The sequence below is a fragment of the Dipodomys spectabilis genome, unplaced genomic scaffold (genome assembly GCF_019054845.1).
Source record: "Dipodomys spectabilis isolate Male_0828 unplaced genomic scaffold, ASM1905484v1 ptg000815l, whole genome shotgun sequence".
Taxonomy (NCBI): Eukaryota; Metazoa; Chordata; class Mammalia; order Rodentia; family Heteromyidae; genus Dipodomys; species Dipodomys spectabilis.
The window spans coordinates 114,771-131,346 of NW_024871492.1; the positions used below are offsets into that span (position 1 = coordinate 114,771).

Sequence of the window (16,576 nt, forward strand, 5' to 3'; positions counted from 1 at the left end):
GGACATTGTGCGAATCTCCGACACCGCCGGTGAACACACCCCAGCCATAAGTCACACACCCGAACGGCTGATTTTATTTGTTCACGAGCTCCTAATACAAGCACGGACCCACGCGCGTACGTGGGCTTTGTGAGCGTGGCCCAGGGAGAGAGCAGGAGGCAGACTCGATTCGGGGGACGGGGGGGGGGGGGGGGGGGGCGAGGCTAAAGATGGAGGCTGAGGATCTCAGCGCCCCGGAGTCTGTGAGTGTCTGCGGGCGGCTCGCGGCGGGTCACAGGTCTTTGAGATCTTTCTGGATGGCCCACAGCGTGTCTGCGCTGTTCTTCAGCTGCGCTACCTCCTCGTCCTTCAGCTTCTGGTTGATCACGCTGGTCAGGCCCCGGGCATTGAGGATACACGGGAGACTCAGGAAGACTTCGTTCTCGATGCCGTACATACCCTGCAAAAACACGAGGAAACCCGTGAGGAAGGGTGACTGGGCCGGGCGCTGGTGCGCACGCCTTTCATCTCGGCTGAGATCTGAGGATCGCGGTTCAAAGCCAGCCTGGGGCAGGAAAGTCTGTGAGTCTCTGATCTCCCATGAACCACCACAAAGCTGGAGGTGGCGCCGTGGCTCAAGGGGTAGAGCGCCAGCCTTGAGTGAAAGAGCTCAGGGACAGCGCCCCAGGCCCTGAGTTCAAATCCCACGACCACCACTACCAACCAAAAAGAATGACTCGTGTGTTTGAAGAGAAAGGTCTATCTAGCCTCTGGACTCCATGTTGAGAGAGAGATTTGAAACCCACCAAATCTCTGCTCAAAGTACCTATAAGAAACTAGTAAGTGCTCCATTGGACTTCATTGAAAATGTTTTGATTGGATATTGATGTCTGCTTGCATACACTTAATCTGTCTATATTGTCGGTCCTGGGACTTGAACTCAGGGCCTGGGCGCTGTCCCCGAGCTTTTGCATTCAAGGCTAGTGCTCTACCACTTGAACCACAGCTCCACTTCTGGTTTTCTGGTGGTTCCTTGGAGATCAGAGTCTCGTGGACTTTTTCCTACCGGGGCTGGCTTTGAATTAGGATCCTCAGATCTCAGCCTCCTTCAATACCATTTCTTGTTTGTATGTTTGCTCTAGAACATTTGAATCGAACTACATTTATGACGTTTTAAGGATGACATACCAACCTAATCTGAATCGATCAGACGGTTACACGTTTTTCTATTGTGATGCAAATGATTGTAAGGTGTAAAAAGACGGGGAATGAGACTCAGAGGAAGAATTTTCAAAGCATATCAGATGCGCGCCCCTGTTCCATATTTTCCAGACACGTTGTAATAGTTACCATGAATAAAAGTCTGCATTCCATAAGTGAAAACTATAGATTCTGAATTCCGTTCATTTATAGCTATGAACAGCAAAGGCTGCCAGTTTAATACTTCTGAAAAGCAGGTGCATTTTCATAAATGGCTGGCCTTTAAGTCAAGCTCGCAGACAGTGGTCTGGATTCTGGATTGATGAAAACCTTTTAAGCTCAGACTTTTATGACCACAAGCAATGTAAGAACAATGTCTTTCAATGAACGCTTAGGCTCTCTGGATTGAAAATATCTTAGTATATATACACCTAAAAGCCAGGTCAATCCATGATCATGACACCCCCAGAAAAGCCCCCAAACATTATCTGATGGCTTTGCTCCTACCCGGTGCATGTACTTTGTAGCTTTCTGTTAACAAAGTCACCAAACCAAATGAGACCAAGCCCCGCCCCTCAGTGCCAGGTCAGGGGAATCTGCTCAGAGAGCCTGAGATCTAGGTGTAGAACACAGTATCACGGCGCATGCTCGGGCCTCACCTTTACCATGGTGGACACCGGGTGGATCCTGGAGAGGTTTTTCAGCATGGATTCAATGAGGTCGGCCACGCTCAGGCCGATGGCCCAGTTCGTGTAGCCTTTCAGTTTGATCACTTCATAGGCGCTGGAGAAAATGGACAAAACAGCACAGATCCCAGCTCTGAAACCACACTCCCTGAGTCGGACCCCCCCTTTCTATCTCTGTCACCCTAATTTTTTTTTTTTCTTTTAGAATAGTCTGAGTGCCGGTCCTGGGGCTTGAACTCAGGGCCCTGGGCGCTGTCCCTGAGCTTCTTTTGCTCCAGGCTGGCGCTCTACCACTTGAGCCACAGCGCCACTTCCGGTTTTCTGGTGGTTCGTTGGTGATAAAGAGTCTCATGGACTTTCCTGCCCTGGCTGGCTTTGAATCTCGATCCTCGGATCTCAGCCTCCTGAGGAGCTGGGATGGCAGGCGGGAGCCACCGGTGCCCGGCGAAAAAATTATTTCCTCTTTCCTGCTTCTGTCTTCTCTTTAAAATGGAGACTCACGGCTGGGAAGGTGGCTCAGTGGTAAAGTGCTTGCCTTGCACGCATGAGGCCCTGGGTTCAAGTCCTCAGCACCACATAAGCAGAAAAAGCCAGAAGTGGCACTGTTGGTTCAAGTGGTAGAGCGCCAGCCTGGAGCTGAAGAGCTGAGGGACAGCGCCCAGGCCCAGAGTTCAGGCCCCACGCTCGACAAAAAAATAATAAATAAATATAATAAAGTAAAATCAAGACCTAGTTCCTAAATGTCTTAGGAGCCAGATACTGGACGCGGGAGTAGAATGAATGAAGCGGCAGCCATGAGCTAAGCCAGCAACCATGACCTAGTATCTCGCTCTATAAGCATTTGTGAAGTCACCATGGGGGAAAAGTACCTTTTCCCAACCAAGGTGATTTATTCATAATTGTATTTCCAAATAGGTAAAGGAAGCCAGGAGACACAATTCATCCGGGCACCCGTGGCTCCCGCCTGTCATCCCAGCTACTCAGGAGGCTGAGATCTGAGGATCACGGTTCAAAGCCAGCCCAGGGCAGGAAAGTCCGTGAGACTCTGATCTCCCATGAACCACCAGAAAACCGGACGTGGAGCTGTGGCTCAAGTGGTAGAGCGCCAGCCTTGAGCAAAAGCAGCTCAGGGACAGCGCCCAGCACCTGGGTTCAAGCTCCAGTTGGCCTGAGCAGGCAGCTAGAAGCAAACACAAGAGGAAGAGGAGATTAGTGAGTGCAAACCAAACTTCCTTCCGCTCACCTCTCCACCACCATCTTGTGCACTTCCTTCCAGTTCTCGCTGTCGTTGTCCGAGCCCATTTCCGGGTTCAGCTCCTGGAGCGACACGCCTGCCACGTTCACCCCACTCCACACCGCCACTGCAGGCAGAGAAAGGACCAGCATTCTAGATGCTTCCACCTCTCACTTAGCTTGCTTACTCGGTTGGCGCTCTACCACCTGTGCCAGGCCTCCAGTCTGGCATTTTGCTGCATGATTGGAGCTGAACGTCTCTTCCATTTGTCCTCCCGGGCTGGCTTTGAACCTCCACCCTTTGCAGGTTCAGCTGCTCCAATGACAGGTGAAGTCAGAATAGGGGTTTTAACCAGGCCCTGGTGGCTCCCGCCTGTCATCCCAGCCACTCAGGAGGCTGAGATCTGAGGATGGCAGTTCAAGGCCAGCCCAGCAGGAAAATCCGTGAGACTTATCTCCAATGGTCACCAGAAAACCAGAAGTGGAGCTGTGGCTCAAGCGGTAGAGCGCCAGCCTTGAGGGAAAGAGCTCAGAGTCTGTGAAGTTTTTTCGTTTTGTTTTGGCCCTGGGATTGGAACTCAGGACCCGGGCGCTGTCCCTGAGCTTTTATGCTCCAGGCTGGTGCTCCACCACTTGAACCACAGCTCCACGTCCAGTTGATTTGCTGGTTCACTACAGATAAAAGAGTCTCATGGACTTTTTTGCCCGGGCTGCCTTTGAACTGTGATCCTCAGATCTCAGCCTTCAGAGTGGCTTGGATGACAGGCGGGAGCTACCAGTACCGGGCTGAAAATTTAAATTTTAATTCAAAACCATTTGAGAGTGACATGACTGTACTATAATCATCCAGTCATCATCGTCATCATCATCACCATCATCATCATCACCACCATCATCATCATCATCATGACCATCATCACCATCGTCATCATCATCATCACCATCGTCATCATCATCATCACCATCATCATCATCACCATCATCATCATCATCACCACCATCATCATCATCATCACGACCATCATCACCATCGTCATCATCATCACCATCATCATCACCATCATCATGACCATCATCACCATCATCATCATCATCATCACCATCATCATCACCATCACCATCATCATCATCACCATCATCACCATCATCATCACCATCATCACCATCATCACCATCATCATCATCACCATCATCATCATCATCACCATCATCATCACCATCACCATCATCATCATCACCATCACCATCATCACCATCATCATCATCATCACCATCACCATCATCATCACCATCACCATCATCATCATCACCATCATCATCATCACCATCATCACCATCATCATCATCATCACCATCATCATCATCATCACCATCATCATCATCATCATCATCATCATCACCATCACCATCATCACCATCATCATCATCATCACCATCATCATCATCACCATCATCATCACCATCACCATCATCATCATCATCATTGGTGGTGGTTGGGATTTGGGGGAGTTCTCACCGCTGGAGTCCCCGTGCTCCCCGAGGATCCACCCGTGGCAGCTGCTGGGGTGGATGCCAAGCTTTTCAGCCATGAGGTAACGGAACCGAGCTGAGTCCAGATTACAGCCGCTGCCGATGACGCGGTGCTTGGGCAGACCGCTTAGCTTCCAGGTCACGTAGGTGAGAATGTCCACTAGATGTGGCGAGGAGGAGAGGAAGAAAAAGACAACACAGGTGAAGTCAGGCGTGGCGGCTCCCGCCGGCCATCCCAGCGACCCGGGAGGCTGAGGTCGGAGGATCGCGGTTGGAGGCCAGCAGGGCAGGAAAATCCGTGAGACTCTCATCTCCCATGAACCACCAGAAAACCAGACGTGGCGCTGTGGCTCACGTGGTAGAGCGCCAGCCTTGAGTGAAAGAGCTCAGGGACAGCGCCCAGGCCCTGAGTTCAAGTCCCACCACGGGGAAAAAACAAAAGTCACAGTCCTCTGTGGACCGTGGCTGAGATATTTTAAGACTATGTTGGACCAGATAATTCCTCCTCCTTAACAAGTGGGTTCCTGGACAGCTAGACTTCAAAGCTAAATCTAGAAAGTGACAGAATCTGTCAGCGGACACCTGCCGGAGATACAAGCCTTCTTCTTCCCTGTTGACCCTGTGTGTGTTTATTTACGTACAACATCACAACCTACGTTTACAGCAAGAATAGTACTGAGACACTGCCAGGTCTTTGCTGGAATCCCAAGCTTCTTTTTTTAAATTGGTCCGAGACCAGGATTCGAACTCATGATTGGATGTTTTCCCTCATTTGCCTGGTGCTCTGCCGCCTGAGCCACGCCCCCAAGGCCTTCAACCCAACTCTCCATATTCAGACATGAGTATTTTAAGTAGCTCCCGCCTGTCATCCCAGCTGCTCAGGAGGCTGAGATCTAGAGGATCGTGGTTCAAAGCCAGCCTGGGGCGGGAAAGTCCGTGAGACTCTGATCTCCAAGGAACTACCAGAAAACCAGAAGTGGCGCCGTGGCTCAGGTGGTAGAGCGCCAGCCTTGAGCGAAAGAGCTCAGCGCCCAAGCCCTGAGTTCAAGACCCAGGATCAGCACACAAAAACAACCAATCTATTATCAATACATAGTATATATTTTTCTTTCAAGTGAAGCTACCTTCAAATACTTCAGACCCGTCACATTTCTCTCTCTCTTTTTAATTGCTGTCTGCCCTGAGGCTTGAACTCAGGACTCGGGCACTGAGGTTTTTGTTTTGTTTTCTCAAGTCTGGTGCTCTACCCCTTGAGCCACAGCTCCGCTTCCAGCCTTTTTTGTTGTGGTGGTTCATCAGAGATCAGAGTGTCACGGACCTTCCTGCCCGGGCTGGCTTTGAACCGTGATCCTCTAGATCTCAGCCTCCCGAGTAGCTGGGATGACAGGCGTGAGCTACAGGTGCCTGATGATGATCTCTGCAGGTCCAGACTCCCTCAGAGGTCCGGGCGGGACTCGAACCGGGGTCCGGGGCTGGAGGGGTGTACCTGGGTTCGAGACCACGATGATGGTACATTCCGGGCTGTACTTGACGATCTGAGGGATGATGAATTTGAAGACGTTGACGTTTCTCTGCACCAGGTTCAGCCGGCTCTCTCCCTCCTGCTGCCGAACACCCGCTGTCACCACCACGATCTTCGAGTTGGCCGTCACGGAATAATCTGGAGAAAGAAAGGAAATTTAAAAACAAAACAGCACCTTAAACACCCATTTTCGTCAGCCTACGCCACGGAGGACCAGCCCTAGAAACTTCTAGAAACGTCTAGAAACTTCTAGAACAAAGTTCTCCACACGTTTTCCCAGGTCGGTGCTCTTACAGCCATTGTTTTTCCCTCCCTCATCCCGTAGAGATACTGAGGTGATCCAAACCATCAATCTCACTCCCAGAGACTCCCAAGTCTGGGGTTGGTGGCTCATGCCTGTCAGCCATTCCGGAGGCCGATTTGTGAGGATCGACCTTTGAAGTCACCCAGGCAGACCAACCCAGAATGAACCAGCAAAAACAAAAGCCAGAAGTGGACCTCATTTCCAATGACCCAGCAAAATGCCGAACTGGAGGCGTGGTTCGAGCGGTAGAGGGCCATTCCCCCAACCAGGAGCAAAATGCTGGGCAAAAGCAAGAGCTGGGCATTGACCTAGTAAACGCACGGGCACACGCACAAAGTTAAGTTCCTGCTAGTAGAGCCCTGGCCTCAGTAGATGCAAAATCATGCGCTTGATCCTCAAAGACGAAACAAGAGATGGAAGTTACATCGTGCTATCAGATGCATGCTCATAAAGCCCATGTACTCTGAAAGAGCTTTTATGGTTTTGGTCGGTCGTGGGACTTGAACTCAGGGCCTGGGCGCTGTCCCTGAGCTCTTTCACTCCAGGCTGGTGCTCTACCCCTTGAGCCACAGTGCCACTTCTGGTTTTCGGGTGGTTCATGGGAGATCAGAGTCTCACGGACTTTCCCGCCCGGGCTGGCCTTGAACCGCGATCCTCAGATCTCGGCCTCCCGAATGGCTGGGATGCCAGGCGGGCTCATTATAGTCTTTGCAGCCGACCTGGGGCGTTGCCATGGATGTACCTTTGTCAGCCACGATTTTGGACGTCTGGAGAAAGAGACTGCCATGCTGCAGGTCCATCATCTCCCCTTTGAGCTTGTCTTCAAGGACGTCCACCAGGGCGAGCTCGTCGGCCAGAGACTGACGAGGGAAGCGGGCGTTAGTGCCAGGGCCTTCACCACAACCCAGAGAGACTCCTCGTGTTGGTTTTGTGTGTGTGTGTCCTGGGATTTGAACTCAGGGCCGGGGCGCTGTCCCTGAGCTCTGTCACTCCAGGCTGGCGCTCTACCACGTGAGCCACGCAGCGCCCCTTCCCATTTTCTGAGTGGTTTATTGCACATCAGAGTCTCACCGACTTCCCTGGGTCTGGCTTTGCACCGTGATCCTCCGATCTCAGCCTCCCCGAGGAGCTGGGATGACAGGCGGGAGCTACTGGTGTGGGACTTGTGCTTGAGATGCTAACAGCTAGTTTAGTTCTTTTCCAGGCCCTGACAAGGTCACACAGAAATCCTCCTCTGGTTACTTTTTCCCCCCAAGTCCTAAATATAGCCTCGAGAACTTAACAATAACCCTGGCATTGTGTGCTGGGTAGCTGGAATACCAATCTTAATTTAGTAACAGGACACCGTGTCGCTGCAGTGCAAAGCCCAACTGTCCCCGACCCCATTCGGTGCTAAAGCAGAAGAGGCTGGTACAGGACGTGAGCTTCCGTCCCCTGGGTTCAGTGGGCGGACGGTTGGCAGAGACAGAAAAAGAAAAGCATACACTGGATTAACAAGGGGAAGGGGGGGAGAGACCCAATATTGAATGAGTAACCACAACCGCACAGGCTGTATTTAGTTCCGGCATCCTCAAATAGAGAGCGTGGGCGACATACACCTGCGTCTGGGTTTTATAGCTCCGCAGACCGTGCAGTTAGCGGACGCCTGTTTCCCTGAAGGAAATTAGGTATACAGACAGTTGTTTCCAGCTGCATCGTTTTAGGGCAAAAGCAGGTGGCTCCCGCCTGTCATCCCGGCTGCTCAGGAGGCTGAGATCTAGAGGATCGAGGTTCAAGGCCAGTCCTGGGCAGGAAAGTCTGTGAGACTCTGATCTCCCAGGAACCACCAGAAAACCAGACGTGGAGCCGTGGCTCACGTGGTAGAGCGCCAGCCTGGAGTGAAAGAGCTCAGGGGCAGCGCCCGGGCCCTGAGTTCAAATCCCAGGACTGGCTCAAAAGAAGGAATTGATCTGCTTGCCTAGGAAATTATTCAAGCAGCCTCCACTGGGGGACAAAGAGGCCCCTGTGCTGGTGAGCAGACAGGGCCGGCGTCCCTGGCTCCGGCCTGCACGTCTGTCTCCCAGCAAAGCAAGACAGAAGCCCACTCAGCGGGGAAACCGAGGCAAGAACATTGCTTTTCTGTTCTCACCAAAGCCCTTGGAATGGCAGCAAGCCCTCAGAGCCATCGGGGTGTTTTCAAGGCCGTCCAGGAGCAAACTGTCTCCATTGTTCTTTGTTTTCTGTGTTTCTCTCTGTCTTTTGTGGGTCAGTCCTGGGACTTGAACTCAGGGCCTGGGCGCTGCCGTCCCTGAGCTCTGGTGTTTGCTTGGTGCTGCTCGAGGCTGGTGCTCTACCACTTGGGCCACGGCTCTGGCTTTGGAGAAACTAAGAGTGTGTGGGGTCTGTCTGTCCGGGCGGCGGGCTTTGAAGGTTGATCCTCCCTTCTCAGCCTCCGCGGAGCTGCGGGTGGGCCGGGAAGCTGAGTGTTAAGAAGGGAGGAGGCTGTTACACACCATGGAGAGCGGGTTGAGCGTGTCACGCAGCCTGGTCTGTTCTACAAAGAGACCACGGACAACTCAGCAGAGAGAGAGCGGGAAGACGTTCAACGAACTCTCAAATGGCTCCCATATACAGAGAGGAAGAAAGCCAGACAGACACAGACAGACAGACACAGACAGACACAGACAGACAGGCAGACAGACAGACACAGGCAGACAGACAGAGACAGACATAGGCAGACAGACAGAGACAGACAGACAGACAGGCAGGCAGGCAGACAGACACAGGCAGACAGAGACAGACACAGGCAGACAGAGACAGACAGAGACAGACAGACAGACAGACAGGCAGGCAGGCAGACAGACAGACAGAGAATAAAATAAACACAAAAGGAAGAAAATAAGGCAGGAGGGAAAGAAAGAAGAAAGGAGGGAAGGAAGGAAAGAGGGAAGGAAGGGAGGGGGAAAGAAGGAAGGAGGGAGGAAGGAAGGAGGGAAAGAAGGAGGGAAGGAAGGAGGGAAAGAAGGGGGGAAGGAGGGAGGGAGGGAAAGAAAGAAGGAAGGAAGGAGGGAAAGAGGGAGGGAGAAAAGGAAGGAGGGAAGGAAGGAAAGGAAGGGAAGGAGGGAGGGAGGAAAGGGAAGGAAGGAAAGAAGGAAAGAGGAAGGGAGGGAGGAAAAGGAAGAAGAGCAGGAAGGAAGGAAGGAAAGAAGGGAGGAAGGAAGGAAAAGAAGCAGAAAGCAAGCAAAAAGTAGAAGCAGGTAAGAACAAATTAGAAGCGCCTTCTCGGGTGGTGAATGAGTTACACGGTTTTCCGCCATTCTTGCCATCATCAAAGTGATCTCAGATTCTGTGAGCTTCAAATGACACCAAACTAAGACCAGCGAGCCGGGCGCCGTGGCTCCCGCCTGTCATCCCAGCTACTCAGGAGGCTGAGATCTGAGGATCATGGTTCAAGGCCAGCCCAGGGCAGGAAAGTCCGTGAGACCCTTATCTCCCATGAACCACCAGAAAACCGGAAGTGGCGCTGTGGCTCGGTGGGTAGAGCACCAGCCTGGAGTGAAAGAGCTCAGGGACAGCGCCCAGGCCCTGAGTTCAAGACCCAGGACCGGCCCAAAAGACCAGGGTGAATGAAACAGCACATACCTTTCCCAGGATGCTGATGGCACAGGCCATGCCCACTTGTCCGACCCCCACCACGGTGATCTTGTTGTTGGGCACGGGCGGCTCCTCGTCGGCCACCGGGGCGATGAGTTTCTCTTTCAGGGTCGCCATTTTCCTCTGGAAGACAGAACATCGAGTCTGACAGCCAAACCCACCGGGGCCCCTGGGGAGCACTGTCACCCGCAGGCGTGGTGGCTGCCACTTGGAAGGAAAAGAACTGGGGATGAGTCAGGGGGCCTGTCATCCGGAGCTACGCGGAGGCCGAGACCCGAGGATCGTGGTTGGAGGCCGGCTTCGAGGAGGCTGAGACTTTGCTGGCAAAAATCCCCAAAGTGCAAATTGAGGCACGAGCAGTCGAGCACCAGCCTCGAGCAAGAAAGAATTAAAAGAAACTAGAATCTAATAGAATTTAAATACAATAAAGATTATGGAAGAGTGCACAAACTCATCTTTAAAGTTGTTGGCCGGTTCTGGTCTGCGGTTCTGCGTAGATTTCCTGCCCTAGGGCAGACTTGACCAAGGGGATCTCTGGCTTTAAATCCCACCTAAAACCTATCAGCGAGCTGAGCTGATCAATGGTCTGGTGGTACCAACATGGCTGCTGCTGTTGGAAGCAAATGACTGAACCTCTCTGGTCCAGCAGAGAGGTAGTGTTTGTTTTCCCTCCGTGTGCATGGGGGGGGGGGGGGGGCGGGGGGTCACCTTCAGTGAAATCAGCCTCTGGGTCTGTGTGTGTCTGTCCTTCTGTCTGGAGCTTGAACTCAGGCCTCACACACGCCCTGGGTGAGCTTTTTCTTTTCTTTTTGAATCAGTCCTGAGATTTGAACTCAGGACCTGGACGCTGTCCCTGAGCTGCTTTTGCTCAAAATTTAAGGGGGAAGGGAAAAACACAAGGAGAAATTTCCCCTTTCCTAGAGGTGACCTTCACGCATGCACCCAGACTCTCAGTCAGCTTATGGCTGAACAAAAGCGTGATTTCCCCTCCCACGGGCTTAAGACAGTTTACGTCCAGAGAAAGACCTAGAAAGTGGCTCTAAATACAGATGCAACTGTTCTCACCCAACTTTGGCTTCAGTCAGTGAACTACCGTTTTTAGAGGTCGCCAGCCCTGTGGAGATGCTTCTAGATTTTTCTGGAAAGAAAAATACAATTTTTTTTTCCCTTCGTGGTCATTTTTTCCCCCAATTTCTTTTACTTTTTCCCGAATAGGAACTATACATAAGGAGAAGAAAGGGTTTGTGTTAGAAGTGGAGGCCGGTGGCTCACGCCCATCATCCTAGCCTCTCAGGAGGCTGAGAGGTGAGGATCCCGGTTCAAGGCCAGCCCGGGGAAGAAAAAGTCCGTGAGATTCTTTATCTCCGGTGAACCAGCAAAAAAAAAAAAAAAAGTTTCAAGTAGAGCTGTGGCTGAAGGGGTAGAGCACCAGCCTTGAGTGGCAAAAAGCTAAGGGGCAGAGGAAATCCTGGCAGCAAACAGCAACAAAGCCAATACATACAAATAAAAACAGAAAGGACAAACAAAGGAAAAAAAAATCCACCCGGCCTAGGGCTAGAAATCAGCAGCCAGGACGCCCTGGGTGGTAAATTCCAGAACAAATGACCTCCAGGCAGAATCTCTGGACACAACAGAGAACCTTTCCTACACCCCGGTGGGTTTGGCCTGTTTGTTGGTTAATGGCCACTGAAATTCCGGTACTAAGTAAGAGCCCTCCCTAGCTCCTTCCCCCCCACCACCACGCAGGCCTAACTCTCGGCTCTCCTCGCCCCCAAACCTCTTCCTTCTCCTTCCCCCAAGCCCAGGGGAAGCAGAGATCCCCCGGGGAGAGACCGCAGGCCTAGCCCTCCCGGGGGAAGCTAGCTCTCCAGGGGGACCGGTCAGGTCCTTTCTTCTCCGAGCAAAGTAAACAATCCAGTTCGCCTCACGGGAGCTCACGGCTGAACTGGTTAAACCTGCTAACAATAACAACAACAATGATAATAATAATGCAGCCACCAGGGTCAGGAGGAAGGTGGGGGAAGGTGGGGGGGGGTATTTCAAGGTCATCCTGTCTCCTTCTTGGCTACCTGGAGTTCCTCCTCCCCCCCAATCTTCTTCCAGCTCCTCACCCCCCCCAGGCTGCACCCCTCAATAAAACGCATCGAGCACCCCAATTTTAGCACCAAGTGCAACAAGTTTCTGTCTGGAAAGCGGGGGAGGTTGGTCTGTCTCGGTGGGGCCTGGTCAGATGCTCCCAAGGACAGAAATCTTGTGAGTCCTGCAGCAGCTTTTACACACGCACACACACACACACATACACACGCATGCACACACGCATGCACACGCACACACAAACCCCGGGGTTTGAGCCTCACCAGAAAACCCTCAGGACCAGGGATGCGGAGAAGAAAGCCAAGTCTGCAGAAGGTTTCGGCTTCTCTTCCTCCTCCTCCTCCTCCTCCTCTTCTCTCTCCTGCGCAGGCTCGGCCCGCGGCCAGCCAGGCCCCACCCCTCCCGGGCCCCGCGCTGGCTTCATTGTGATTGGAAAGCCCAGAGCCAGCCGGACACCCCTCCCTGCACCTCCGCTCAATCCCGGCCAAGGACCCGGCTCAGGAATGTGCCCCCCCCACCTTGAAGGTCACCTTCGGGCTCTCCTGACCCACGTGGTGCGTGCATGCATCTGATGGCTTTGCCCTTGTGCGTCTCCTTGGGTGGAAGGGCACTCGCGTGTGCGCACACACACACACACACACACAGTTCCGATCCTTGCTATTTTTGCAGAATAGGGGGGCGTTGAACAACCAGAACCCCACAAACCAACCCTGGGCAGTGTGGAGTCTTGATTGCACCCTACACTGAGCTCCTGCAGGGCTGAGGCCGGAGATGAGGGGAAACTGAGGCAGCAGTAGCGTGCATGGGGGGGGAATAGCCCAGCCCCCCCCCCCCCCCCGGGCTCTGCTGGGTTTAACCCTTGCACTCCTGCACACACACTGCAGGGGAAGGAAAGATGGGAGCAAAGCCAGATTTCTCCTCCTGGGCCCACGTCATCCGGGTGCCCTGAACCCCCGGATGGCAGAGAGGGAAACAGAAAAGGTGACGTGGACCCTGGCAGAGCCAGGAGCTGGAAGACTTCTCCAGACGCAAGCCCTGGCGTGACAAAGAAACTGCGTTTCTCAAGGACAGACGGCAGAAGGCAATCTGGATCTCAAGAAGAAACACCTGGTTTCACAGCAGACAGCCTGGCCGGGGCACCCGTGGCTCCCGCCTGTCATCCCAGCTGCGCAGGAGGCTGAGATCCTGAGGATCGAGGTTGGAGGCCAGCCCCGGCAGGAAAGTCCATGAGAGTCTCATCATCAATGAACCGCCAGGAACCCGGAAGTGGCGCTGTGTGGCTCAAGGGGTAGAGCACCAGCCTGGCGTGAAAGAGCTCAGGGACAGCGCCCAGGCCCTGAGTTCAAGACCCAGGATAGACAGAGAAAAAAAAAGGAGAAAAAAGCCAGCCAGGGCCAGCTAGGCTTACTGCCTAGTTATTCACTTAAGCTTGTATTTACTTTATAGCTCCTTCCTTCCTTCCTTCCTTCCTTCCTTCCTTCCTTCCTTCCTTCCTTCCCTCCCCCCTTTCTTCCCTCTCTTCCTCCCTCCCTCCTTCCCTCCTCCCTCCCTCGCTCCCTCCCTCCCTCCCTCCGTGCTGTTCTGGGGTTGCACCCAGGCCCCACACCTGCCCTGCGCACACGCTAGCACTGTTCCCACCGCTGGTTGGCCTCCCTTGTTTGGAGCAATGCCAATGCACTGGTGGAATGGACTGGGCTCTGAGACTACAGAAGGTTGCTGCGGGCGTTGGCCGGCAGGCTGGGGGGGGGGTGGCGTGAGTGACTGGCCGTGGCTCATCACTGAACGCACCTGAACACAGGGTTCTCGAGACCCACAAGGGCCCGGCTGGCATCTCCGGAGCCAGCCACAGGGAGAAGGTTCTGGAAGCCATCTTTCTGCCAGCGCCTTGCCTTTCTGTTGTTGCTGCTGCTTAAAAAGAGAAAGCAACGCGCAAACGCTTTCCTTAGCTAAATTTAAGTATTCGAAGGCCTAGTTTTGTTTATGTAGCTTATTTTTCACAGTGCTAAGCAAGCACTGGACCACGGAGTATGTGTGTGTGTGTGTGTTGGGACTTGAACTCAGGGCCTGGGCGCTGTCCCTGAGCTCTTCCACTCAGGGCTGGTGCTCTACCACTTGAGCCACAGCTCCATTTCTGGTTTGCTGGTGGTTCACGGGAGATCAGAGTCTCACGGACTTTCCTGTCCAGGCTGGCTTTGAACTGTGATCCTCAGATCTCAGCCTCCTGAGGAGCTGGGATGGCAGGCGGGAGCCACGGTGCCCGGCTTGAAAGCATGTATTAAAATATTACGACACGGGATTTCATGTCTAGATGCTTTTACGGAGGGCCCCTGGGCATTACTGAAGGCAGTTGCTTCCGGCCTGGGTCCGGAGCCAGCGGAGATGGGGTGGCTTTTCATCGAGTATCTTGGGGTAGCTTTTAAATTGTGCCCACAGCTGTTGTGTATCTATTGAAGCATCAATGAAAAGTATAACAACAATTAAAAACAGAAATAAAAAGCAGGTGAAAATTCACTTCTTCAGAAGGATCTAGAGGGGCTGGGCAGGTGGCTTAGTGGTAGAGTGCTTGCCTTGCATGCATGAGGCCCTGGGTTCGATTCCTCAGCACCCCATAAGCAGAAAAAGCCAGAAGTGGCGCTGTGGCTCAAGGGGTAGAGCGCCAGCCTGGAGCTGAAGAGCTGAGGGACAGCGCCCAGGCCCTGAGTTCAAGTCCCACGACCAACAAACAAAAAAGAAGGGGCCTAGAACAAATCGTGCTGAGTGAGGTCAGCCAGGCTCAGAGACGAAGGGCGCAGGTTTGCTCCCCTGGGCAGAGGCTGGATGGACAGTCCATGGGGACAGGACGGGGGACAGGGGGCTGGACGTCACACAGAGCCAGACCCGAGGGGGACGCTGGGAGGGAGCAGCCCCGAGGGCCAGGCCTCTGATCAGAGGAAAGAGCAGCGATCCCACGGACTCAGGAAATGGACGCAAGAGGTGCTTTGGGTTTATTTTCTCCTGTGCTAAAAAGGAAACGAAAATTCACTTTTTCCACCCCCTGGAGAGCTGGGCCGGCAGGCGCTGGGCTTTCGGGGGTTTGCTTGGTTGTTTTTCCCCTCTGATGGTATAGGATGTGGAAAGCGAGAAAAGACATGATTTATTCATGGACCCTGGCTTGTGTGAAGCAAGCCTGTCCGAGAGCTGGGGTAGCGTTTCACGTTCTCCTGAACCCCAGTTCAGGGGTTTTCTAACCTTGCTGCGTCCTAAGCTGAACTACGGAGCCGGGCCCCAGCGCTCAGGCCTGCCATCCCAGCCACTCAGGAGGCTGAGATCTGAGGATCGCGGTTCAAAGCCAGCCTGGGCAGGAAAGTCCGTGAGACTCTGATCTCCCATGAACCACCAGAAAACCAGAAGTGGCGCTGTGGCTCAAGTGGTAGAGCGCCAGCCTTGAGTGAAAGAGCTCAGGGACAGCGCCCAGGCCCTGAGTTCAAGTCCCAGGACCGACCAAAACACAACAACAAGTTAAAAAGGAAAGCTGGAATTGCACGCACGTTGTAGCTGAAGTTGAGAGGCTCAGGTTTGGGGGACAGGGGATGGGGGGGCGGGGTGCATAGGGAAAGGATCCCCAAGTTTGCATTGCTAATATGTAAAGTGGAGCTGGGGGTTCTGGTGACACTCGTACACACTGCCACCTGCTGGACATTCTATGGAAGTGCACACGGCGTGAACACCCTTCCTTCCTTCCTTCCTTCCTTCCTTCCTTCCTTCCTTCCTTCCTTCCTTCCTTCCTTCCTTCCTTCCTTCCTTCCCTCTCTCCTTCCTTCCTTCCTTCCTTCCTTCCCCCTTCCTTCCTTCCCTCTCTCCCCCTTCCTTCCTTCCTTCCTTTCTCCCTTCCTTCCTTCCTTCCCTCTCTCCTCCTTCCTTCCTTCCTTCTTTCCTTCTCTCTTTCCCCCTTCCTTCCTTCCCTCTCTCCCCTTCCTTCCTTCCTTCCTTTCCTTCCCTTCCCTTATTTCTTGTCTTTCCCTTTTCCTGCTTACTTTCTCCCTTTTTCCTCCCCTCCCCTCCCCTTAATTGTTCTTTACCTCTGCATTCTTCTGCACAGTTCTAGCCATCAGAGCCGGGGTGCTGGGCCTGCTCATCACCGTGGACCCCAAATCCCTCCTAACTGTCCCGTCCTGGGGTGCAGCAGGGACACGCTGGGAAAGATGTCTCCCTGCTTGTTTAGTGCAGCTGACCCGTTACATAACGGACAGCGGCTATAATGCCAGGGCAGGCTGCGAAATAGGAAAACACGATTTAAGATTTATTATTATTGTTATTGTTGTTACCATTATTATTACTGCTGCTCCTGGGTCTTGAACTCAGAGCCTGGTGCCTGGCTTAAGATTTATTTTTAAATGCAGGCATTCCTTTCTGACC

General features: G+C 53.1%; 1 protein-coding gene across 3 annotated transcripts; it reads right to left on the minus strand.

Moving 5' to 3' along the window:
* Window positions 1-51: 51 nt before the first annotated feature.
* Window positions 52-15,563, minus strand: Ldhb (lactate dehydrogenase B). Of its 3 annotated transcripts, none has more exons than XM_042673381.1 (8): window positions 15,558-15,563; window positions 10,076-10,210; window positions 7,197-7,314; window positions 6,115-6,288; window positions 4,615-4,788; window positions 3,109-3,226; window positions 1,839-1,962; window positions 52-439 (listed from the first exon to the last, which is right to left on the minus strand). In XM_042673381.1, exons 2-8 carry the CDS (start codon window positions 10,202-10,204, stop codon window positions 272-274), a joined length of 1,005 nt encoding a protein of 334 aa, XP_042529315.1. In that variant the 5' UTR covers window positions 10,205-10,210; window positions 15,558-15,563; the 3' UTR covers window positions 52-271. The 3 variants fall into 3 exon arrangements, with proteins under 3 accessions (XP_042529315.1, XP_042529312.1, XP_042529313.1); XM_042673378.1 differs by lacking the exon at window positions 15,558-15,563 and adding an exon at window positions 12,445-12,557; XM_042673379.1 differs by lacking the exon at window positions 15,558-15,563 and adding an exon at window positions 11,153-11,225.
* Between the last annotated feature and the right edge of the window lie 1,013 nt (window positions 15,564-16,576).